We start from the raw sequence: 26,515 nt of genomic DNA, 5'->3' as shown, positions 1-26,515 counted from the left end.
TAATTTTTTCTACTGTAACAAACATCTATTATTTCCATGAGACTCGTGCTTTTAAAGTAGGAGTTCACTCTAGTGTTCTGAAAAGAACTTTAAAATAATTTCCTCCAATTCCTTGCCTGGTTTTGCTAGGCAAAGACTTTTTGGTTGGGACTTTTGGGTTTTATGTCCCTGTCCTCTAAATCGATAAACTTTATCTGGAAGCATTATACTGTTAACATCCAAAACTCATCACATAACTCAGTGAAGATTTTGTGAGGGAACACTGTAAACAAAACAGTTAGAGAGAGCAACTAATGGTTTAAGAAATTTGCAATATGTAGAGATGAGACTTCCACTAGCCTTCAAAGAGTTCAAATTAAAAAATGGACTTTAAAGTGAGTAACATGTTTATATAAATGCACACAAAAATACTACCAGTTAGTATTGTAAAATTTCTGACTGCTTGAGTGTAATCCTAGAAAAAAATAAAACCGTTGGAAAGGATTTTTTGTACTCTTATAATTTCTTCATCATTACAAATTACAAAAGATTCATCTGTTAAATCTGCTGTATCAGTTTTGCAGCTTGAACTGATGTTTTCATGTAGTTATGAACAATTCCTCTGGGTTCACAATGTAGGATATTGCATGGTATCTATTACATCCTTTTAGTATGATGAGTGCAATTTATTGCACTTTCAGTGACGGAAGACTTGAATTTTTTGTGGAAAAAGTGTGAGAACATGAGTAGTTGAACAAAATTGCTGAAACACTATTAGTAGATATTCTGGCTTCCTTTATGATAGTTTGTTTATGTGACCATGCTTTTTATTTTAAAAGCAAGTTATATATTTAACTAATTAACCTTCTTAAAAATGCAGATTTTGTTATTTGTTAACTATATTTTCTGGAGAGGTCATATATTGTTAGATGGGGGGGAAATTGTTACTGAAATATTTACAAATAGAGTTTGTGAAAACATAAATGCTTTAGTAATATGACATCTTTGAAATGGAGATGACTTATTCCTACTTAACTAAAATTAGTAGTATTACATTGTCTGTGGCTTTTATATGCATTAATAGTTTAAATTTTGTCTTTTATAGCTGCAAGAATTTGAAGCTGCTATCAAAAAAAGAGATGACATTATCACTCAGCTCACTACTAACCTGCAGCAGGCACGGAAAGAAAAGGATGAAACTATGAGGGAGTTCTTGGAGCTTACTGAGCAAAGTCAAAAACTGCAAATTCAGTTTCAGCATGTAAGTTACAGAGCTACCAATATTTATTTGGGTTTGAAAATAGATGTTGGTTTGGAGACTCCATAAATAGCTACTTCCTGCAGAAGCACACAATTTTTTGTGCATTTTTGAAGAATCAGTCTCTTCGTATAGATCAACAGTCCTTTTACTGGTCCTACTGTTGTTATAGTACCTGATTTATTTTACTATTTAACTATGAAATTATAAAGATTAGTCTGTATTCTTTCCTAGTATGTGGTAATAGCTTCTGATAAATACTGAATTATGGCAGTTATCTTGGGGAAAAACACTTGTGTAATTAGTTCTCAAAGCTTTGTGCAGAAATCTAACATTTTCCCTTTGAAATCAAAAGATCCAGCCATCAACTTACATGGGACACTATGCCATACTGCAGTCCATCCTATATTTTTAGATAAAACCTGCCTTTTGTGGTATTATTAGAAGGTAATTTAAATAACAAAGTGAAGCTTCAGAAAAACATTTCTTCTAAAAAGTATGGTGATTGAGGTGTTATAAACACTCAGACTACAGCTTACAGTGTTGCAGTTGAATATTGTAGTATTTTGTGCTGTTTAAGCACATTATATAGCTTATTTTCAGATTCAAGCAGGCTATATTCTGAAGCCTGAGCTTTTACTATTCAAACTCTGATTTTGGGCTCAGTAGTTGCAACTAGTTGATTTTACTACTTAGTAATGTTTCTGAGACACTGCTCTCATATGTTAGCTTACCATTAATATTTAATTAATATTAAATATCTTTCCATTGGCTAGCCATCCCAAACAATTAAGGATATTTCAGTTCCTCCAAAATAACTTAGAAATTTGTCCAGTAATCTTTGGGCTTGCAATATGGAAGAAGAAAGTAAAGATCACTCTTTCTGTATGTAGTGCAAGCTGGTTTTGAAAAACTATATGTATTTTAGGTTTTATTCTTTATCATTCAAGTTGCAGGCAAGTGAAGCCCTAAGGAACAGCAGCCATAGTTGCACAGCTGCTGATTTATTGCAAGCCAAGCAACAGATACTTTCACATCAGCAACAGCTAGAAGAACAAGAATGTCTGCTAAAGAATTATGAAAAAAAGAATGAAGAATTTGAAGAACAGATAACACATCTTCAAGAGAAAATCACAAGATACGAAATGGTATGTTCCTTACTACACGGATCTCTTTTCCTAAACTCTTTTCAGGATTTTGTAGTTCCTTTGAAATATAAGGGCCAAAGCACAGATAATGAATGTGTTGTGTAAAATGCATATGAAGATCTTAGGACTGTTTCTGTTAATTAACACATAATATGTGTATAATTTAAAACTGAAAATTTGATGTCAATTTTGTGTATTATGTTTTTAAAAGTTGCAGAAATATATACAGCAAAATATGAAACTATACTGTATGTTAGAATGCCATCATTGAATGACATTATTTTAGAAAAAAAATTTAAATTACTTGTTTGAACAATCTTTTCTGTCTTAAGGAAAGAGGAAATTTTTTTTCTTCATGTACTTTTTTTAATTATCCTTCATGAAAATCATTTTAAAAGCACCTAAAAAATTAAATGTCGTTAGAAGTGATAAGAGAGGGTGGGGGAATCAGGGAGGAGTGGGGAGGAGAAGGGAAATGATGATGCAGATGAGGTAGGGATTCTCAGTTATTCCAAGGGTACAGAAAACGTCCAAATGAGGTCAAAAAGTAATATCTATTTATTTTTTATCAGTTAACATTCTAAAAAAGACTAAATAGCCAAGTCTGTAAATGTTCTTATGTGTTCATATAATTAGCTAAAAATAAGAATATGGTTTTGCTCATTTTTTAAAGGAAAAACAGAAAAACGAGGGAGAAGATTTGAGTAAAATACAAGAAAAAGAAGCATTAGTTGAAGAGCTGGAAGCAAAACTTGGGGAAGAAGAAAAAAATTCACTTCATCTTATGGAAAAATTATCAGATGTCAGTAAATTACTTGAAGAATCAAAAGAAGAGATTTCACTAAAGAACCAGCAGATAACTAATATGAGACTTGAACTTGCCACCTACAAACAGAAAGAAAGACAGTGTTCTGATGAAATAAAACAATTAATGGGAACTGTGGAAGAATTGCAGAAACGATGTTATAAAGACAGCCAGTCTGAAGCTGACATTGTGCAAAGAATGGAAGTAGAAACACAAAGGAGACTAGCACAACTTCAGGCTGAATTAGATGAAATGCACGGCCAGCAGATTGTACAAATGAAGCAAGAACTAATTAAGCAACATGCGGTGGAAATAGAGCAGCGTCTTTTGCAACAAAAAGTAGAATTGGAGAAAACTTCAAGTCTGTCTTTGAATGAGAATGTCAATAAAGATCAAATGCATTTAATGAATATTAAAATTAATGAATTGAATGTGAAATTGCAAGATGCTGATAAGGAAAGGGAAAAAATAAAGCAAGAATTGTCACAACAGATGGAATTAATTTCAGCAGAGAAGTCTCTTCAGCAAACTAGAATTGAAGATCTTCTCCAAGAACTGAATTTTTCAAGAGAGCAGGTTCAAAGAGCTAAGCAAACTATAGTGGATATGGAATGTAGACTAAATGAAGCTGAAAAATACCAGTTTGTGATTGAAGATTTAAAAACTCAGCTGGCTTCCGCATCTGAATTTAGGAAGGATTTGGAATTAAAACATGAGGCAGAAGTCACAAATTACAAAATAAAACTGGAAATGCTAGAAAGGGAGAAGGATGCAGTTTTGGACAGAATGGCAGAATCTCAAGAAGCAGAATTAGAGAGACTGAGAACAAAACTTCTGTTTAGTCATGAAGAGGAACTTTCCAGACTTAAAGAAGACTTAAAAAATGAGCACATGGTAAACATGGAAAGCCTTAAACATAACTTGAATATGCACCATAAACAGCAGTTAGATGAGGTACAAAATGAAATGAGTCAAAAGATAGAAGCCATGCAATATGAAAAGGACAACTTAATCACAAAGCAAAATCAGTTGATATTAGAGATTACGAACCTGAAAGATTTACAGCAGTCTATTTTAAATTCTAAATCTGAAGAAATGACACTTCAAATACATGAACTGCAGAAGGAGATTGAAGTGCTTAGGCAAGAGGAAAAAGAGAAGGGTACCCTTGAACAAGAAATTCAAGAGCTGCAGCTTAAAACTGAATTGATGCAGGAACAAATGAGGGAGAGAGAGGATAGCCTTCAAAAAAAATGTTCAGAACTAGAAACCCAAAATAGTGTTCTTAAGGGGAAAAATGAAACTCTGGAAGAGAAATTAAAAAGTATGTTGGTAAGCTCTGAAGAAAATGTAATTTGTAACAGTAGTGTTAGCTCTGAGACAGAAGTTTTGGACTTGCAAAAAAGAATAGAGAAGCTGATTACTGAAAAAGAGCAACTTAAAAACCAAAACAGTCAACTCCAAGAGGATAGTGAAAGGCAAAAGAGTGCCTTTTCATTTACTGAGAAAAAACTTGAAGCTAATTATAAAGAGCTGCAGAAACAATGTGCAACTCTTCTGAAGGCAAAAACGGAATTAGAAGAGAATAACATGAAGCAGGAAGCTGAATATAAAAGCAAACTCAAAGCTTTGAATGAAAAACTTCACCATTTACAAAGTAATAGACCAGGTTTATTTAAAACTAAAACTTGTGGTTTTGAAGGAAGTAAAGAAATCAAGGTGTCCAGGGCAGCCACATTTGAGGCTGGAGAAGTTGTTGAGAAAGATGCAACAGAACTAATGGAAAAGCTTGAGGTGACTCAGCGTGAGAAACTGGAATTGTCCCTAAGACTTTCTGATCTCTCTGAACAATTAAAGTTAAGGGATAGTGAAATTTGTCATTTAAATGAAAAAGTCAAATCCTTGAAAGATGAGAAAGAGCAAATTCTAGCAAAGTGTAAAGAACTAGAAGTCATAAATAGCTGTACTCAGAAAGGAAATAGTAGTAGTAATGACCCTAAGACAAAATGCTCTAAAGGAAAATCTCTGAAGACTGCTACTACAGCATCTGAAAGTAGAAATAAACCCCCTGGTCCAAGGAGTAGAACTGATGAAGGAATAAATTTAAGGGGAAATCTAGCTTCGGGTAAAGATAGGAGTCATGAGGTAACAAAAGGAAAGGAGGTCCAGCAAGTGCTGAAACCAGAACAGCAGTCTCTTGTAGAACATTTACGTGGGATACCAGACAGGCTGACAGATGAAACATCATTAATAGCCCTTACACAAAGTGAAAATAATAATCTTCAGCAGCAAGTGGATGCCTTAAAATCAGAACAGGTATGTTACATAAGACAGTATAGAAAATAATTTGCCTATGAGAATTTATAGGAGCTTGCACTTGGAAATTTGCATTGTATTTTTCCTGTTAGCTGCTTTGAAGTACAGGTGTGTGTCGTGTGTGTGTGCATGTCACTGTGGCCAGTGGTTGAAAGGGGTTACATGAATGAATGCAATTGTAATTCTGGTCAATGTGTATGAGGATGGTATTTTTCAATGAAAGAAATACTCTTTCCCTTAGATTTAATTTACAACAACAAAAAAAGGTAAGGAGAAGATGAGTAGAGCACTTCATATTTTGATGTAGTGTTTCACTTACATGAGGGGAAAACTTATTCAGGAGGTAAGTTTTTATTCTGTGAATAGCTTTTCAGTTCTCTAAGTGCTCATTTAAACAGTGTAAAAAATAATGAAACTTCATCAGTCATCTTATTCAATTTTTTGAAATATCAAACTTGTGAAATACTAATATTACATTATCAAAATTTTTGTGTATATGTGGTTATCACTTCCTAAGAAACGTATCTGGAAGTGAGCATGAGGAATAATGCATATCGTGTGATTCTAACCAGTCTCTAAGTTTGCTGGAGCAATTTTGCTTGTATTTTTTGGTATTGTAAATGAACTGCAGGCAATATGATTGTTAAAACTCAATTTTCCAAACAATGTATGTTTAAATTTACCCTAATGCATACCGTATGTGCAGCATTCCATTCAACACATTATTAATCGCAGAAATTTGCAAAGATGGGACTTTCTGTTTTCTTGTTTCTCACTTTTTGTAAAATGTGTCTTTTTATTCAAAGACTGATTTACAGCTACAAATGGAAGCACAGCGGATTTGCCTATCCCTGGTTTATTCAGCTCATGTAGACCAGGTTCGTGAATACTTGAAAGCAGAAAAAGAAAGTGCACTTTGCAGTCTTAAAGAGGAACTTGTTCACAGTCATCTACAAGAGGTGAATGATCTTAAAAAAATGCATCAGCTGGAGCTCCAGACCTTGAAAGTTCAGCAAACAGGTAACTTGACCAAAATTTTGAGTGAAGATCTTCATATGAAAAACGGTGTCTTAAAAAAACCCGACGAAACAAACAAGCACGAGAGTTTGTGCGTGTAGCTGTCCAATAAATTGTTTTTATAGAACACTTCGAAGTGGTTTTGTACCAAATTGTTTACCCATTACCTGTAGTCTTTTACTCAGGGAACTTTTAAAAAAAAGTATATAAAAAAAAAAGGGAATAAAATGTATTACAGGTCATTGTTTTCTATTTCTATTAGCTCAATTAATTTTAAAGGACTATATAATAGATTGACCTGTAAGGTGAAATAATGAGTAAATACATCAACAAAATATTTTTGGACTTGTTCTGTTCTCTGTTCTTTGAATTCCTGTATTGACTCCCTGCCCATGTTAAGTAAACTTTGCTACAACTTTTTGCCTCAGTGAGCTTTTACATTATCATGATGGTTTTCTATTTCTGCTTTTACTGTCATCCCATGATTTGCTCTTGGGTAAATTTTTGGCATTAAGTTCTTTGCTCTCCAGTATGTTTCTGTAGTTGTATCTTTCTAGAGGCCACTAACACACAAAGCCATTTCTTATCTCTTGCTAGTCTTGAACGTGCAGCTCAACCATAATAATTGAATCTATCCATGTCTTGGAACAAGAAAGAGGGGAACAAAAAACTATACCTTTCTAAAAACTGAAAAGGCAGTCTCACTGTGGCAGGAAATTAGGCCTTTGAAAAGTTGTTTTGCATCTAGTGTTTAAAAATAATATGAATAATTTGTATTCATAGATGATGACACGAAATCTACACAAAGACTTATAGAAAAACTCAATGAAGCTGTAACTGAGGAATGTTCCAGGCTTGCTCAGGTAAGAGTTAACAAAAAGCCTTTTTTTAAAATGAAAATTTTGGAAACAAAAAATTATGTGTACAGAGAATCCTCATATTTTTCTACATTATTTTTACAGGTTTTCTTTGCAGCTTTTCTCTCCACATTGATCTGAAAATAGAGACTGCTAAACCCGAGCTTCCAAAATAGCAGTGCAAGGGATTTTCAGGGTTTTTTTTTCCCTAAACTTGCTATGTCCTTGTCTAGACAATGCTTTTGTCTTGTACCTAGTCTTAATCTTTTGGCTAATGTTTGTCTCATCTGTACTAGTTTGGAAGTATTTTTTTCCTTTCTCTGTGTCTCTGGCTATTTCTGATTTATAGCAGTCTGATGTCACACACATATTGATGCGCAGGTCATCAGCTCTCATATCTGCAATGAGGTAGTAATTTCTTTCTTAACTGCACATCATGTTAAAATGAGCAGAAAAGAAGAATTTTCTGTCCAACCCATATTAATTTATTTTTTGTCTTTTTTTTTTTGTATTATCAGTGTCTCCCCCCACGAGATCAAAGCCTTTTAATGTCCAAAAGAGTCTGTTAGCATCTCACCTAATGAGACCCTTCGCTTAACAGGTTCGCTGAGACGGGCAGGACATTTGATACCTTTTTACATAAGGACTGCACTTAATAGTGTTAGAAAAACCCCTCAGCAGGTTTCTCCTATGAGTTATTTGCCGTCAATGAAACTGTCAGCACCTAAAAATGGACTCACTCTAACAGTTCGTGAAATTTTTTCATGACTGGGCTTCGTGAACGAAGATTAGGGAAAGGTCTCTACCTGCGTTTGTCACAAGTGCGCTGGTGGCTAAAAAGGCCAATACGAGACAGGCATGTCCAGTTGCAAAAGGCACAGCAGAAAGACTCCTTAGGTGGTAAATTCTGCAAGGCACGATTCTTTCTGCCTTGTCTTTTCTCCTGGAGAGTGATCCTGCGGGCGTTCTCAAAGTCATCAGCAACCTTATAGATAGTGTGTCTCCAGACCTCCCAGCTGGAGGCCAGAGTAGACCAGTTATGTTGATCAATATGGCCAAGGCTGAGATGTTGTTTCAGGGAGTCCTTGTATCTTTTCTTCGGGGCTCCTCTCTTGCGGCAGCCGGTGGTAAGTTCACCATAAAGCAAGATCTTAGGGAGGCGGTGGTCCTTCATCCTTGAGATGTGCCCTGCCCAACACAGCTGTGTTCTCAGCAACATGGCCTCAATACTTGTGACTGCTGCTTGTTCTAGAACAGATCTGTTGGCCACATAATCTGACCAGTGGATGTTTAGGATTGTACAGAGGCAGCGTTGATGGAAATGTTCTAGGAGTCACAGAGGAGTCACAGGTGGTGGCGGTAGATGACCCATGATTCAGATCCATATAAGAGAGTAGACAGCACAATGGCTCTCTAAACACTGATCTTTGTACTTTTCTTCAAGTGTTTATTTCGCCAAACTCTTTTATGAAGCTTTCCAAAGGCACTATATGCCTTTGCTAACCTGTTTTCTATCTCTCCGTCAATCTTACCATCTGAGGAGATGAGGCTACCCAGGTAATTAAACTGCTGGACTGATTTGAGCTCTGATTGGCCAATGGTGATATGGGGATGATGGAAGACTTCCTGAGGTGCCAGCTGATAGAGAACTTCTGTTTTCTTTAAGCTGACTTCCAGCCCAAAGAGCTCAGCAGCATCTGCAAAGCAGGATGTTAAACGCTGCAGAGCTGCTTCTGTGTGGGCAACAAGGGCGACGTCATCAGCACAGAGCAGCTCCTGGACAAGATGGTTTAAGGTCTTGGTGTGGGCCTTCAGTCGCCTTAGGTTGAAAAGGCTTCCATCAGTACGATATCGAATGTAGATACCGTCCTGATCCTCGAGGTCTGCAGTGGCCCTTTGGAGCATCATGAAATAACACATTTATTAATACAAATTTGTGAAAGTTTATGGAGTTTGTTGTTTCTGGAACAGGGTCTAACTGCAAAAACACACTTAAACTATGTAATAGTAATAGTAATAATAATAATAAAGCCAAGCATAGGCACACACGCTAAAGCAAAAGCAACTTACAGAGATGTAAAACAACTTACAAAGAATAAGTAAGGCAAAAAACTTAAATACGCACTCTAAAGCAAAAGCAACTTACAACGAAGTAATAAGTAAAAATTTTAAATACTAAGGAGCAAAAGTAAAATTAGTATGTATGTATAAAGTGATCGCTCACCCCAAGGTATCCTGAGAAGGTGGAGGGACAAAAAGGTAGCCCACCTGTTACCTCCACAGAGTTGATGGAACTTCTCTCCGATTTTTGCATGGAGAAGTTTTAATACCTTTCTTTTTTAGGCAGTTTAATACTAATCTTTTTTGATTCCTTTCTTCTTTAGGCAGTTTGAGTGGCTATAATCAATAAACTAATTTTGGGATGATAGACAGATGAAATAGGCCCAAGGGTCCACTTCCTGAGTTCCCGTCAGCCAGGGTGTTCAGGGGGAAAAAAAGACCATATCATTCCATATCACTCCTTTCTTCATTTTAATCCTCTTATCAGTTTCTGGGAATCTGTCTCCAGGTGCTGAGGTTTTCCAGGAAACCATCAGGAGGTTTTTTTCTCCTTTTGTGTAGCCTTTCTATCACCTTACACTGCAGCATATCTTTCAAAGACTTAAAACTGTCTCAGAATCTAAGAAAATTGCTGTCTATATTGTTTTCAGTAACTAAATATTATAGTCAACAATTGAAGCATATTTTTAGTCTCTATTCTAGTACCTATCACCAATAATACTTTTTTGCCATATTTTTTTTTGTAGAGTCTAAGTAATCAATGGCCCTTTCAGGTACTTTTTGACCAGGAATCAAGTTACTTACTAAACTTATTTCTAGATAAATTAAGCTGCTTTCATCATTCGTTATAAGCCATGGTTTTCCATTCTAAAATACTTCAAATGGATGAGGTCTGTGGTTTGGGTGTTTTTTTCCTTCTTTGCTGGACTTTTTTCAGCACCTTTTCAGGAAAGCGAATAGCAGAACTTTTTTACTTGAGATCCAACATAGGACAGATTAAGCAGGACTCCTGATAGCTAACAGAAAGTAGCAGCTGAATGAGAGTTTTCAGCATTGTTTCACAGCTGTGAAAAAGGCTGCTGATCTGTGTGATTCCATGTTGAGCTTTTGGAGAAATTATGATTTTATTTTTGTAAGTTGAATTTGGTGTCTGTGGAGTCCGAAATCTTAAAAATAAAGCACTGTGTGCTCTGAGCAAACTGTTTCTTTTCAAGTGTCATTTATCTTCAGAAATCATATGACTGTCTTCTGTTTGCCTGCCCATTGTGAATATGGCAGCTGTTTTGTTAACCACATAGCACCAACAAACATGAGGTATTCTGTTCATGACTTGGTTTTCTTATTCTATACCCTTTTATTCAATTTGTTCAGCACTTAAAGAGCAAGAGGAGCTGTAATCTCTAAAAAGATATAAATTTCTGCCATAGGGGAATCCTTCTTCCAAGTAGAATTGCAGCTTATGAGAATGCAACATTTACAATGTAAATTTGCTTTCCACATTAATAAAGGAGGCCTTTCTTTGCAAGATTTCAGTACTTGGCAGTTCCGAATTAAATAATGATTTGAAAATGTGTGCATTTATGTTTTAGCTGAAAAGTCTTTTCATATCTGTTCCGTTTTTCAGAAGCTTTAAAGATTGTCTAGGTTCTTACAATTCAACAGAACATCTAAGCCATCATTTTCACTGCAGTTAATACTCACAAGATACTACTTTCCTCCCACTATTTTTCTTACTTTCTTTGTGAATTGTGATTGATAAATTAATAAAAAATTCTTTACTTTTTTCTTTGTTTCATTTGTTGTACAGGTTTTGTGTGGCAATCAGAATGAACATTCTTCAGCTGCTGTAGAAGCTGATGATAAGGACCAGGAAATTTGCAGTAAACCTGCTGTTATGAAAGAAAAACTGAGTGTAGAATTACCAATACACAGAGATCAAGCTCAAGGTAATGACATTGTACTATCATGCTGGTTAAAAGTACTGATTTCAAGTATTTCAATCTGGCAAATTTTCCATTAGTTGTTCACATGCTAATTTGTGTGCTTAAATAGATACTTCAGAGATTTTGTTATTATTCTGAAATGCTCTTATTTTTTATTATGAATATTTTCTTATGCTGTTTTCATTATAGTGGAAATTGGTGTAAAAAAGTGTTTGGGGTTTTTCTCCTCCTCCTTTTGTAGAGGAAGCTAGCAGCTGTATCAAAAAAATACATATATTACAAAAGGAAGGGCCTTCACCTGTTTCAATAATGTAGTGTTTATCAGACAATTCTTCAGGGGAGAACTTGTGAACAAATCATCTGTATTAAAATTTATGGTAAAATGTTTGTTTTCTTTTTTTAAAGTCACTGGTTCTTTGTGTAATTTAACTGTGCAAGAACGTATGGATGCACTTCTACGCAAGATAATGGAAGAATACAACAGGCTGAAAGCACTTCAAACACAACTGATGAAGGATTGTAAACAGGTAAATGCATATGAGTACATGAGCATCTGAATTTTCTCTGTTTCATGAATTACAGAATCACAGAATACACTGAGTTGGAAGGGACCCACAAGGATCATAAAGTCCAACTCCTGGCCCTGCACCCATTCCCCAGAGTCACACCATGTGCCCAAGCGTACCATCCAAACGCTTCTTGAGCTGTCAGGCTTGGTGCTGTGACCACTTCCCTGGGGAGCCTGTTCCAGTGCCCAACCACCCTCTGGGTGAAGAACCTCTTTCTAACCTCTATCCAACCTAAATCTCCCCTGACACAACTTCAGGCCATTCCCTTCCGTCCTGTTATTGATCACCACAAAGAAGAGATCAGTGTCTGCCCTTGCTCTTCCCCTTACGAGGAAGTTGTAACTGCAGTGAGGTCTCCCCTCAGTCTCCTCTTCTCCAGGCTGAACAGACCAAGTGCCCTCAGCCACTTCTCATACGGCTTTCCCTCAAGGCCCTTCACCATCCTTGTTGCCCTCCTTTGGACGCTCTTTAATAGCTTAATGTCTTTCTTATATTGCAGTGACCAAAACTGCCACAATATTCAAGGTGAGGCTGCACCAATGCAGAGTAGAGTGGGACAATCACTTCCCTCAACCCTCTGGAGAGTGAGGAATGTGTTTGAAATTGTCTTTATGTATCCTGGTTGAGTGGCAGAGCAAGGCAATGATTTGATAAAATGGAGAAAGCTGCTGCCCATGTCACAGAATTGTGGAATGGTTGAGGTTAGGAGGCACCTCTGGAGTTCACCTAATCCAAACCATTGCCCAAAACAGTGTCAACTAGAGCAGGTTGTCAAGGACTGTGTCCAGCCAAATTTTGAGACTCCACAAGCCCTGTGGGCAACTGTGTCTTCTTCAGGTTATACATTCCCAGGTCTTTCAAACTCTCCTTGTAAGACAAATGCTCCGGGCCTCCCATCTCCTTAATAATTCACTGCTGAACCCATGGCAGTATGTCCATTTCTCTCATACTGGGAGTGCAACTCTGGACCCAGCACTCCAGATGTTTTGTGTCTCACCAGTGCTGAGTGGAGAAGAAGGATCACCTCTCTCAACCAGGTGGTAAACACTCTTCCTAATGCAGCCCAAGAGGCTTCTGTTGTAATGGCACGTTAACGGTTCCTGTTTGACTTGGTGCACACTAAGGCCCCCAGGACCTTTTCTGCAAAGCTGCATTTCTACCCAGTCAGTTCTCCGCACGTACTGGTGCACAGGGCTGTTCCACTCTAGGTTGAAGGACTTGGCATTTGCCTTTGTTGAACTTCATGATCTCCTCTCAGCCCATGTCTCTAGTCTGTTCGGGTCTCTTGAAAGAGCAGCAAAACCATCTGGTTTGTCAACCACTCCTCCCAGTTTTGTACACTCGGCAAACCTGCTGAGTGTGTACTCTTGTTCCATCACCCAGGACTTTAATGAAAAGGTTAAATAGTATTATGGTAATAGTAATAGTTCTGATATCACCTGATATCTTGTGCTCAGAAACCTCCCTCAATCACTGTAACCTTTGAAAGATAATGGAGAATGGCCTCGCAATAACGTGGACCAGCTGCCTCAGCATTCCTTGGTGTACCCCATCAGGCACCACCAAATTGTTCCATGTCCAGTTTGTTCCCTCATCTGATCCTCCTCTATCAAGATTGTCTTCCTTGCTTCAAAATTTTACAGACATCTCAGGGACCTAATATCCCTAAAGACAAATATTATCAGTAAAATTGGAGTTAGGTACTTCCATGCATTAAATACAGTACACTAGCCAATTATATCTAGACATGGTTGCGGGTCACATGTATTCATGGATATATATGTACAAAAAAATATTCGTATGTGGAAACTGCATCTTGGGCCTGAGAGAAGGATATTAGTGTCTTCCTCTCCTTGAAGAGGAAGTATAGTGCTTCTGGAATCAGAGGAATTATGACTTAACAGTTTATATCCAAAGAGAAGAGTTTGAGATTTACAGTGAACATTCTGCACGGGCTGGTTAAATAAATATAAATGTATACTTGGTCACTCAGACTATAAAATAAAACACATTGTTTTACTGGTTACGCTCTCTTGTGCATTGGCCACCAACCTTTCTTACGTGTTTATAATTGCAGTTAAAATTTTTACGTTATTGCTAGACAAATTGTTCTTAATTGCACTAACTTGATTATTTTTTAGGTCAAAGAACCATGGCTATCCTCTTCAGAAGGGAGGAAAGAAGAGGAACCTATCCATATGGAAACAAGAAAGGAAAGTCTGAAGATTCCTTCACAGAGTCTAATGGGTAAAAAGATACATATGCTGTTTTTAATGTATGTATATTCAGAGACAGAGAAAAGACAATGACTTTGAATTTTAACTGATTTATGGCTTACTACAGCTTGAAGCACATAAGAGTTTTTTTCATATTTTTTGGAGTACAGTAGTCTGACTTTCTTCAATCTCTAAAATATTTCAGAATTGTATTCTGTGAAACAGTTTTGGTTTAATCTTTTTCAGTGTTCCATAATTAAAGTTCTGTTACCCATATCAAGTATAATTTTGCAAAATGGAAGATAAGGTTATCATTCTTTGTTACGGAAAAGTAATTGATAGGATGTCAGAAACTGGTTTTTAATTACATTAATTATGCAGTCCATCACTGCTAAATACTTGTGAGGAAGTTAATTCAATGTCATTTCTTTCCTCCTCACCCCCCCATCAAATAACCTACATGTAGATCCTACAGTTCAAGAGTACTGTTCGAAGGAGATAGGGAACCTTAAAAAACAACTTGAGGAACAGCATGCTCAAGAACTGGAACACCTCCGGTCCTATTTCCAACAGCAGCTGAAAGAAAGCGAAGAGAGGTACACTACAGAGATTGCCCATATGCAGAATAAGCTTGAGAGTGCTGGGGTGTCCTCTGACCACACAAGGTATTCATCAGGTTTTGAATGCATATATCTTTGCACTGTATACCAAACATGTTTCAATTAATCATTCCTGTAAAGCTGTGTGTTTTATTTCAAAATTTGAGAAATTCTCTATAAACACATAGCTCTTCTGTGGTTTTGTTCCTTCGGAGTTGTTAAGAGTCTTACAGAGAAATGACATAAACATTGCAAATTAAGTAGTGTAGCATTTATAGTTAATAGAGGAAGATTTGATAATTGGAATAATGTATAAATGTAATTTCATATATATGAGCTTTATAGCAGTAATTTCAAAACTTCAACTCAACAGACCACATTTAACCCTCGAAACTCCAGGCACTATACTTTACTTCTAAAGACATTTTGTGTAGACATAGTTGCGTGAAATTAGTGATTTTTCTAGAATGATTTGTAGCACTAAACTTTGTGGTGAAGCTTTTATCCACTTACCACATTCTGGTTTTCACCAAGTCATGGGCCAAGAAATACTGATTTTTTTTTTTTTCTAATTACTATTTCCCCTCTCTGCTTTTTCTACCTTTTTAGTGTAGCTACAGATTCAGAAAGAAAGTTAAAAGAAGTCTTCAGGAAAATAAAGTGCACCAAAAATCTTCATCAGAAAAGAACAGATAAAGCACTGGAGGTATTGTATAACTCATTTGACAGCTAATGAACATATGGTTGATAAAATTTAGCTGCTTTGGGTTTTAGGATGAAATTGAAATATGGACTGGGAATTATGAGCAATAAAACTTGCTTTATTGGTCCTGGGTTTAATTTTATTTATTTATTTATTGTAATTTATTTTATCTCTGAAACAAGACATTTAGGTGGGGCTGCTTCTTACCAAAGTGGAAGAGAGTTAGTGTTCAAATTGTGGGATTTCTTCAGGAATCTTTAAAATATTGTGACTTTTCTTAAAACACTAGTTATGAAAGAAGAGCAATTTAAGTGAAGTCCTGGTACTTTTGAAGTATAGGCTGCACAGTTTAGGAGAAATTTTGAAAAAGTAATCCCAAAGAATTTAAGAGACCAAATGCAAATGGGAAATAGCCCATGCATTCCTCCCCTAGTGGTGCTGGAAACCTGGCTCAAAAATTCTGCATTTTGCAAAATAGTGATGCTGTTTTGCACTGTGATCTTTGCTTGCTGGCCTGGTTTCACTGCATTTGGTGATTCAAATAGTGCTGGAAGAAGAGTTGTTGCAAACTCAGCTTTTAAAATTCATTTCGAAGCAAAAACAAGGCCAAGTCTTTTACCCAGTTCTTCTATGTTGTAGTACAAAATTATGTGATTTGTATGAAAGCCTAATTGAGGGGGAAAATGTCTTGTCAGATTGAAGCTTGAAATGGTGAAATAAAATCACAAATACATGACCTGAGATTTCATGTTTTTCTTACAGCTTGGTAGGGAGATTGAAATGCGAAATGATCTGGATGTTGTTCAGTTACTAGAAAAGCAGTACCAAGAAAGATTAGAAGAAGAAGTAGCAAAGGTATTATTTTTAAGTTATTACTTTAAAATATGTTTAAAAATACTGTCATTTTTCATTTGCCATTTCTGACAGTTCGAACAGTTGCAATAGTGTATGCTGATGCTCGTCAGTTCAAAAGATTTTGCACTTGACAATTCCATACTATTTTCTGGTCATATATTGTTGTGCATTTCAATATATTGTGTAAAAAGCATTGTTTTTCTTTGGATCCAGTGACTTTCTCTAAAACACAAAAAGTAAAATTAAGATTTTATAGGCAGAGTATATTAATTTGTTTGTGGATTTACTTACTTTTTGACTTGCAGAAAAGTTTCCACTTTTCAGAATGAAAAATTATTTCTGCTTTTGTTATTCGTGGTCTAAATAAAAATTCAAATTAAGATAAATTAAAGACTGGGGAGGGGGGGAATGGAAGACTTACTAAAAAGGTTTGTAATCAGAGCAAAGAAGAATGTTACAGCCAGCACAGAGTGATGACATTAATTTAAGGAATCCACATTTCTGGAGTAAAAGTTCCATTTCTCTTATCTGCTGCCAAGGAAACCCTTCTTTATGGGGAAACAAAGTACATGATTGGCTGTTGGGTTTTGTTAGGAGCTGTTTAAGTTCAAAAGACAAACTCACAAACAAGGAAGAGTTAGGTGTTTTCAAGTGTAACTCTTCTGTATTTATTATACCATTTTTTTCCATACTTTTTGTAGCTTATGCTATAAACAACTGTATTCTAAATCTAGAAAAGAATTGCTCACATGGTTGGAAAAAGAGGTTTTTTGCATTAGAAGGAGATACTTAGCAATACAGATGTTACCAGCCTGTTGTAACTGCAATGGCAGCCAGTTAATGCCAGCAGTTTCTTTCTTGTCAAGTAAAATTCCTGTGCTGAATATCAAGCACGTGGCATTGCTTTCTTTATACAGCCAAAAATTCCATGTCAGTCAAACTTTTACAAAGGATTCTTGGTTAGAGAAAGCTTAGCACAGCTGCTCTTATGTCAGTATGGGAAGACTTTTTAAAATTGCCTAATAGGGTCTTCTTTAGAAGAACTTGATAATTCTGTGCTAAATAATCTATTGTAATTGAAAATAGCATCATAGTGTATTAAACTACCTTAAATACATCATGTCTGTATTTTAAGATGTGACTGTTTATGATATTGACAAGATGTCTCTGTTCTTTTACCTTTCTGTTTTCCTCTTTAAAAAAATACAATTATAGTTCACAACTTTTAGTACTTTATACTTATATTATTGGTGGTCATGAATGAGATTTCTTCAGCAACAGATGTGAAACATAAGCTAATATAGACTTCCCTGATTTATTCAGGTAATTGTGTCAATGAGTGTAGCATTTGCCAAACAGACCGAATTGTCAGGAATCACTAGGCAGAAGGAAGAAGCACCAACACAGATTGTACATCAAGAGGGAATACATTTTGAAATTGAAAAGCAACATAGTGAAGAAGAAGTTGACAGCGCTCTTAGAAGAGCAACAGAAAAAGGCAGTAAGCATGAAGAAGAATTGAAATCACTTTGCAAGGAACTCAGTGAAGAGTCTGGAGAGATCAACTCACTTGGAGAACAGCTTCACTCTAGTAGCAGCCCTGATTGCATACTAGGACAGACCACACATAAATCAGTGACTTCTGAAGAACTTTTTTCCCATGTCAAAGGTCTTACAGCAGAAGAAACAACGGTAAGTGTAAAAAAAAAAATATTGACGGTGTGTAACACTATATCTGGATAATCTTCCCAATGGGTATACAGTCCATTTCAGTGAGAAAATGGCAAACAAATAGATTAGGATGAAAATTCCATTTAAATATTTCTCTTTCCCTTTCAAAGGGTTGACAGCTTCAGCTCTAAATTATCTACCCTTCTTTTCTGTGTGCTATGCCTAATGAAAGGAACATGACACTGGTTACATGAAAATGGGTGATTCCATTCATGGATAAAACTGCATTGCAGACAATAAGTGGTTTAAAGACTTTTTGTAAGCTAGGTTATATTCTAGTGTTTTGTACATGAAACATATTAAAAATAGTCCCTAACCAGTTTGAGTCCCTTGTGATAAAGGATATCAGCTGAATACAAAAATTATAAAAGTAATATATAGAGCATATATTTAGCATTTCACAAACATGGAGTGGAGGTTAGCTGGAATAAATAAAGTAAAAAGCAGTCATCAAAAGCTTGAATTATTGGAAAAAACTTGTCTTTTAAATGGAGAATAATTCTAAGCCTGAGCCTTCCAAGAAGCAGGCAACACAGTAACGCTTCCACGATAATTACTTTTATTTGTGAAAGTATTTTCTAAAATTTATTTGAATAGTTACTAGAAATGGTTGTTGAACATAAAATGGTAAAATAGCTCCAATATTTCAGCGCTACGTTGAGATGACAGCATCAGACACAGAAACATCCAGTCAGCTGTTGTTATATGAGGAACGTTTGGAAGACATGCGACAGGAGCTGGTGCGGCAATATCAGGAACATCAACAGGCAACAGAATTATTGAGACAGGGGCACATGCAGCAAATGGAACGTCAGAAAGAAAATCAAGATCAACTCTTAGCAGAGCTTGAGAATCTTAAAGTGCAATTAGCTGAGGTAATGTGCAGTTTGACTCAGTGAGTTAACATGTGTTAACAAAGGGACATCACCAGGCAGATTTATATTTATTTGTACTTTTAAATCTGTAGGGAGAGAGAGATTGAGAGAAATGCACATAGTTACTATGTGCATGCATACACACCTGTGTGCACACACGTATCTGTTTGCATGTGTGTGTATATGGACACAGATATGCATGTATTTATAGAAGACCAGTTTCTTTAATCAAAGCTCTGTCAGAGATGGATCAATTCGGACTTCTGTAAACCTGGAGAAAAACTACAGTGCTGCATAGTGGCCAGAAGAGAGAGTGAGTGAGGGTGGTACCTTGTCAATCATGCCCCCTTCCAGATACATGGCCCTGTGCAGGATGCAGGCCTAGCAGCCATTTTCATCAGTGAAGCCACCAGCCATAGCTAGAAATACTATAAAATTCTTCATTTTTCCTCATTCCCACTTGTACAGTACCAGTGGCTTCCTGCAACAATGTGTTTTGGCTTTTTTTTCCCCCGAGTTCTGGAAGATAAGTCCTTACCACCTCTAGAATGAAACAAAATCTGTGGGGATTGGGAGGAAACATCAATATTTCTTTTCCTTTTTAAGCTTAACTTGCCATCACTCAGTGTCTATTCAAAGCCTGCAGTAAGTATGGTCATGAAACTCGTTAGTTTATCTTAATTTTGAAGTCTTCAAAAATAATGTTATTTAATGTTATTATTATATCTTTCAAACATATATAAATACTTCCCTTGACAGACAAAGTTAACAGAATTCAGAAGAATTCATCTTGCTCTGATTTAATTTCAACAACGTAACATTACCATAATGCACATAAAGATAGTAATCAGTGAATTCTAAAATTCTTTGCTCTCACTGTGGAGTGGAGTTTCAGACCTTCTCCAAACCTGGTTCTACTCTGCTTAAGTTTGGACTCAAGGAGCTGGGGAATCTAGAAGGGCAGTCACTTTTATCTTCGGAATCCTTTTCAGCAATGGCAGGTGTCTGTTTCTCCTAGCTGCTTTGTAGGTGTCATAAAATTATTTATCCTGATAATCTTTCCTTTCAATATATATATATACTTCCTCCTTTTACCTTTTTTCCAATTTGTAACTGCAACTTTGTCAGGGGCTGCAAATTCCTGAAACTGATAAAAATCATTAAGTAGAATTAGCTGCTGGCTTTTTTCCAGCTTTTAATGCCAAGGATGTATGTTCCTAAGAACTGCATATGAATGTATGCATTGTGTTTAAGCCATGAACACTTCTAGCTCTTCTGAAAGAGAGTACGTGTAGGCTTTTTATAAAAATAAGTTATTATCATCTTTTTTCTTCTGCAAAACGTATCATAGCATGTAATATCCAGAAATTCACACCAGTTTGCATTATGACCTTTGTGTTTCCTGAAAAGCATAAAAATGGTACAAAAATCTTGAAGAAGGTTTAAGTATTTATTAACTGGATTCTATTCTAGAAAGCTTTCAGTGTTTTTTTAATGATTTAAAGAGATGAACTGAAATTTCATTGTGCAAAATATATAAAAAATTAGAAGTGACAGGACTCACTGTACTCAGAAGCTTAAAAAATTGTGTGTACCTGTGTAACTCCTCTTTCTTAGCGTGTCTCAATGGAGAATGACAGCCTGGTTGCAGAGAGAGAGAGAATGCTTTTAGAAGAACTGGAATCATTAAAACAACATTCTGTACCCGGAAAAGAGAGGCTGTTTTGTGAGCTACAAGACAGCAGCACACAGACAGAGGTAAATATGGACTTTGACTTTCTTGGCAGCTATGGCATGTAAAACCAGTAAGATTCCTTTTCACTGCTACTCTTTTCATGTAATATATTTTTCTACAAGGTATTGGGTATTGCTGGAACAGAGCAGGTTTTAAGATCCAAGAGGTGATACTGGTAGGCATAGCTTTTTTACTTCAGGTAAGCAGAAGCTGGTTGAACAGCTTAAAGGTGGGGATTATTACTACAGCTATTTGCTCAGGTAAACTCACGTTTTCATATTGCTATAGCAACATCAACAGAAAATACAACAACTATTTTATCAGTGTAACAAAGTTCTTTCTAATTGACCCTGCCTTGGATTTCCTAGTTTCTTTTTGTTAATGTTTTAGTTAATTTTTCCCCATTGGAAGAGTACTTTTTGATTTCTTGAATAAGCAGAAGCTTATTAAAAAAAACCACAATTAATTTGGGTTTTAAATTTCATATTCTACTGCATATAAGAAGAATATGTTGATTCTGACATGACAGGATTTCTGTCCTTTTTGTCTTCTCTCCCTCTGCCAAAACTTACTCAGAATGAAAATGAAAACCAAAATGTGAGAGAGCAGATCTTTGAGCATGAAGACGGGGGAAGAAAGCCTGATGAAACACCTTCAGCTCTTCTTTCTAAAGAAAGGTGCTTGGAACTGATAAGAAAACATTATATTTGTTCAATTTTGATAATCATGTTCTTGCTGTTAAGTTAAAATTTATAAGCTTTATTCTGACTGATGATAATGGGCATCTTTTGTTCTAGATAATCATATTTCTGTGATTAGGTTAAACAGTGTCTTATTTTCTATAAAGTGTAATGATGTAATGGCATAGAGGACAAGACAAATCTTAACCTCTTTTACTATGTATTTCGTATTACACTCATGTAAAATCGTAAACATTATTTATACACACGTATTTGTATACACATTTTATGTACATATGTGAAATAAGTTTATATGAATATGATTGTTGTATTTCATAATTCCGTTCAACTATTCTGTAACTCTTTTGATCTGCGTAGAGGAACAATCTTCCTATTTGCCACTTTGAGAAAAGATTAAGTTTATAATGAATATGAGGCAAATTTAGACCTCTGCTTATGAAGAATAACTAGATAAAACACTGAGATAAAAGTAGAAATATTGATAAATATTTTTTGCATATTTTGTATAAAGAACTGACTTTTAACACAAATGTGTATTTAATATTTACATGATGAGAGGTTTAGTCTTAAAAGAGAAATCTTAAATTTACAGTTTCAACTGCAAGTCTTTTCTGGTTGCAAGGGTGTATAAAGGAAAAAACTCACTTTGAAAGCAGAGAAAAATCAAAGGACTGATTAGTTTCTGTCCTGCAGGCACGTTTTTCAAAAGGCTAATGAAAAACTCATGAAGATTCTTTTAGAAGTTGTGAAGACAACTGTGGCAGTGGAGGAGACAATTGGTCAACATGTTCTTGGGCTACTGGATCGGTCTGGGAAAGTCCAGCCATCTAAACCAGCCGGATGGGACGTAGAGACAGAGGAGTCAATAAAACCCTGTATCCGTGTGGGATATGATAAAGGTACTGGTTGTAGAGTTTTATATTTCATAAGAATTATCATTTCCATACTTTTATTATAAATTTAAATAACCTTAGTTTTGAAAGTTTTAATCAAACTTTTTTAAAAATAACAAACCCCTATTTGTCATTTGAATGCATTTGATATCCCTACTTAAGAGACATTTCGGGAGTTGCCTGGGTCATGCCCCAAGCCAATTACGACTCATGTCTAGAGTCCTGTTGCAAAGCCTGCAATAGAATTAGAAAGTGATTGAGAAATACAAAAATAAATATGTTCCTGTTGAAGGAGACAAAGAGAAAGACAATGAAACATAGTTCCATGGCATCTTCCACCAACTTCCACCAGCCTTCTTCTGGATATATGGGGAATGGGAACTAGTGTCAAAGACTGTGTCTCTACTGGTGCACTTGATGTATGTAGGTATGTTGCTGGTCACTGAGGCCAACTGGCATGGGACAAGCCTATATATATGTCCTTGTGTACTTCCTTAGCCTCCTACAGAGGTGGTTGCATGCAAATAGCCTTTCAGAAACTGTTCCAAAAGCTCGCTAACTGCCAAGACTTGCCCATCAGCTGTTTTCAGGAGTGCTAGTTGACACAAGCCTTAAAGGAGCATTTTGGTGTTGTAGTTAGTTGTTATCAGTGTTTAAGAACTCTCCTAGGGTCTGTTTATTTTCTTGTGATTGCACTAGAATAGTGTCTGTCCATTTCTCTTTTGTACTGGAGTAGGTGCTTGATCAAATTGCCATTTAGGTACCATTCAGGTTGTTCACATTCATCCTGGATCATGTGGGCAGGGAATGTGCAACAGATTGGTTCAGTCTGAAACATATTATACATCTGGATTTGGCTGGAATTTTAACTACCATGAATGAGAAAAAGAACTGGAAGTCAAATATTACATTTCATTATTATGAAAGTGTCTACTACAGGGTAATAAGGCAGCTGGTAAGTGAAGGTGAACTTTACCTCTTTCATTCAAAATGCATATTATTGATTCCCTGTGGCTTTAAATATAGGTCACATTAAGCCTTGGGACAAGTTAAGAAAGGTTATATGAATTTGTAGCACAATGACATCTCTTTCAGTTGATTACTCAAAAGGTTATCTGCGGTGAAATGTGAAAAGTTGTAGTCTAAAAATTCTTGAATTTTTCAAGTTAGCATCACTTTTATGCTTGTACTGCTGTTTCACTAAAAGGAAAAAAATCAAAAACCAAACCCTGTAACTTTTGTTTTCTGCACATTTCACTGTATTTAGTTGTGAGGAAAATTATCTATTGAAAATTCAGGGGTTTGAGGCTTTGCCTTTTCCCCCAAATAGTAGATTGGATAACTAAGCTTCTGGCCTTATTTTTTGATACTTGTCCTTGAGAACATTTGCTACTAATCATACTTGAAGGGATCACTTTTTTCAAAATGAAGTATTCTTGCGCTTTACTTTGTGGTAGGAAATTAGTAGAGTTTGCTTATGTTAAAGTAGTTAGAACTATAATCAGACACTAGCAACTATTTTCCACACAGTCTCCTAGCCAAATGATAAAAGGAAGAATGACCAGGCTCAAAGTCTAACATCACCTCCTTTTGTTTTTTGAGGTAGTCTTAAATTTTATGTAAACCCTATTTTAAATAAGTTTTCTATATTAAAAGCAGCAATTTAGAAATATTGTATTCCCTTTGTATAATCTGAGGTGATATGATTTTATCAAAATACATTGCCCAAAGAGATAAAAACTTGTTCTGGTTATGAAGGCAGTGATCACAGGCTGTCACAGTTACATGTATTGTGTATTACCTAGTGCATTCACACTTATATCATGCCTATTTAAAGAATATATACTGTTGCTTTTCTCCCTCATTCTCATTTGCTGAGCATATTGCGCCCTTTTCTCAGGTAATGTATATATAACTGTATGTACAAAGTGCTAATATGGGATTGTTGCCCTTCACTACTCTCATAAGTGCCTGCTGTGCACATTTGGAGATATTAGCAATGTGCAATACATGCATTTGCTTTTTGCCTGCTCCTATACAGCAATGTATGTACTTGTATGTGTCACTAATTATTGTCATTACCAATTCTTAATATGGATTACTTGCATTACATGTGTGTAGAAAAACACAGTTAGAAAGTATTCTTATTTGGTGTATTGGTTTATTCCTGCCTTTCATAATGCTACTGTCTAAACATACAGTGGGCCTTGTAATTGAAATGAATTGTTAATTTCTTGTTAAGTCTTCTAATGAAAGATTACTCTCTCTAAGTAAAAGAGAACTCTATTCCATTCTGCTAGTGATGAAGGTTGACTGTTTTAATTCTTGTGTTTGCTATTAGTGTGTTTTGAAGAGGTATGTAAAATTTCAGTATTCTGTAACAAAGCAATATGTCTGTTATTGTAATGCACCTCCTTGATATAGAGCAGCATTCAAGCTGTCCACATACCGGCTGTTTATTCCAGGATCCTTTTTGCATGTTTCCTTACATTCATAAATGTAAAAATCCAAGCTTACAGTAGCTATAAAGGGTGAATGTATAGTTTGTAATATATCTTTGGGATTGTATTCACAGTTCTCCTTTTATTCTCTCGAAATTATATGGCAGCATCCTTGCTGCCTCTGGGGTCAGCCAGCCATAATAGTAGTTTTACTATTTCAACAGCTAAAGTATCTGATTCTTCTTCAGAGGGAATTAGATGACAAATTCTGTTATGTTTTCAGCAGTGTGACTGATGTTACTCAGTTCCTATAGTGACATTAAGTGGCCTGAGGGGACATAACCTTTTAACATTTTTCCCCCATTGTTTTGTGGAAGTAAGAAATAGGTACACACTACTTTTTTTTAACCTGTGCATGTTATTGTATTTTCTAATACCTAGCCAAACAGATCTTCCTCTTTAATTAATTAGGAAATCTGTAGGAATAAATTCATACCAATAAAAATCTTAAATAGTAAAATAATGTGTTAATTGGAGTGAACTCTCTCTGATCTTCTGAACATAATCCATGTTTATTGACAAGCAGAACTCAGCTTACTGTTTTTGCTGAGTTTCAGCATTTTTTAAAGCTTTAAATCATTAAGGTCACATACTTATAACCACACCTGATTTATAGAGCATGTAGAGATTTACCTGGGACCTTGCCTAGATTATCAGCAAGCACGGGATTTTATTTCTAGCAGAGTGAGTAAGGTTCAAATTTCAGTCATAAAGCATATCATTTGAAGTGAACAGCATTTGTGCAAAGTGATCTGGTGAGTTAATTACTTCTGCAGGTTTGAGCCAGGAATCACCGTGCCAGAGCCAGCACTTCTCCCCCCTCTGTTGTACCTTGGGTAGAGGGACTGCAGTAATGTAGAAGCCTGTGCATTTATGGCATTTCTTGAGCATTAAACCCTCTTACTTTCTGAGTTCCTTGTTTCTGAGCAGCATACCAGGAACAAGGTAGTAAATGGCTTATACACTGAATTGCCACAAAACTGACTTTTTGTTTTCAGCTTGTAATTTCTAAACTTAATTCCTCAGAGGAATCCCAGAAGTAAACTGAGATGTTGGCTCTACATGATGCAGTATGTGTATTGCTTCGTAATGTCAGTTGACAGCTCATAAACAACTTCTGTATTTGAAAGTTTTGAGTAAGCACTGTATAATTAAGTACTTTTCTTAAGATTTAGTCAGCCATGACATCTGACGTGCTGAACTGCAAGCTCCATGGCAAAGGAAACAATATGAACCTTTGTTTCTTTGTTTTTGGTGTCTTTTGGGGTTTTTTTTTCTGTTACAAGGAGAGAGTTTACACAAAGAGATGACAGTTTTACTTGGAGGACAGAGAATTTGATTTCAGTTCTGTTGGGGTGGGAGATTGTAAGGATGAACAAAATGGGGATTAGGTATTCAGCTGCCAGGGGTGGTTAATGAGACTGGACAACATTTCTATTTCTTACTTCCACCACTGAAAATCTTCTGGAAAGATGCTGTACTAAGATGCTGTGTACTAAGACCATTTTGAGGGGAAAAAGATGCAGAGACTTTCACTTTGCAGTTAGGAAGACATTTAATGTGAATTCATGTTCTTAAGTGCCACTTTGTAGAAATTGTAATATGGGTGTCGACATTTATCATTTGCCATTGATTTTTCTTTCTGAGTTGCCAATCCCACAGTATAAACAGAATTATTACAAGTTTTTTGTGCATCTGATACTTTTTTGTTTTCCTTTGTTGTCTTTGAGACTAGTAAACTTTCCATGTGCCA

At 35.9% G+C, this 26,515-nt stretch overlaps 1 protein-coding gene across 7 annotated transcripts in view; it reads left to right on the top strand.

The window, feature by feature from the left end:
• AKAP9 (A-kinase anchoring protein 9) overlaps positions 1-26,515 on the top strand; it is a 115,865-nt gene that overhangs the window by 42,545 nt on the left and 46,805 nt on the right. For all 7 annotated transcript variants that reach the window (XM_032683242.1, XM_032683287.1, XM_032683279.1 and 4 more), the window contains 16 exons: positions 1,085-1,240; positions 2,188-2,385; positions 3,059-5,506; positions 6,313-6,526; positions 7,307-7,386; positions 11,249-11,387; positions 11,790-11,911; positions 14,095-14,200; positions 14,636-14,834; positions 15,378-15,474; positions 16,234-16,326; positions 17,650-18,018; positions 18,708-18,932; positions 20,550-20,690; positions 21,244-21,344; positions 22,062-22,267. In XM_032683242.1, the coding sequence (XP_032539133.1) occupies positions 1,085-1,240; positions 2,188-2,385; positions 3,059-5,506; positions 6,313-6,526; positions 7,307-7,386; positions 11,249-11,387; positions 11,790-11,911; positions 14,095-14,200; positions 14,636-14,834; positions 15,378-15,474; positions 16,234-16,326; positions 17,650-18,018; positions 18,708-18,932; positions 20,550-20,690; positions 21,244-21,344; positions 22,062-22,267 (4,894 nt within the window). The remainder of the gene's footprint in view (positions 1-1,084; positions 1,241-2,187; positions 2,386-3,058; positions 5,507-6,312; positions 6,527-7,306; positions 7,387-11,248; positions 11,388-11,789; positions 11,912-14,094; positions 14,201-14,635; positions 14,835-15,377; positions 15,475-16,233; positions 16,327-17,649; positions 18,019-18,707; positions 18,933-20,549; positions 20,691-21,243; positions 21,345-22,061; positions 22,268-26,515) is intronic.

This window comes from Chiroxiphia lanceolata, chromosome 1, assembly GCF_009829145.1.
Source record: "Chiroxiphia lanceolata isolate bChiLan1 chromosome 1, bChiLan1.pri, whole genome shotgun sequence".
Taxonomy (NCBI): Eukaryota; Metazoa; Chordata; class Aves; order Passeriformes; family Pipridae; genus Chiroxiphia; species Chiroxiphia lanceolata.
This window is presented reverse-complemented; position numbering and strand designations above follow the sequence as displayed.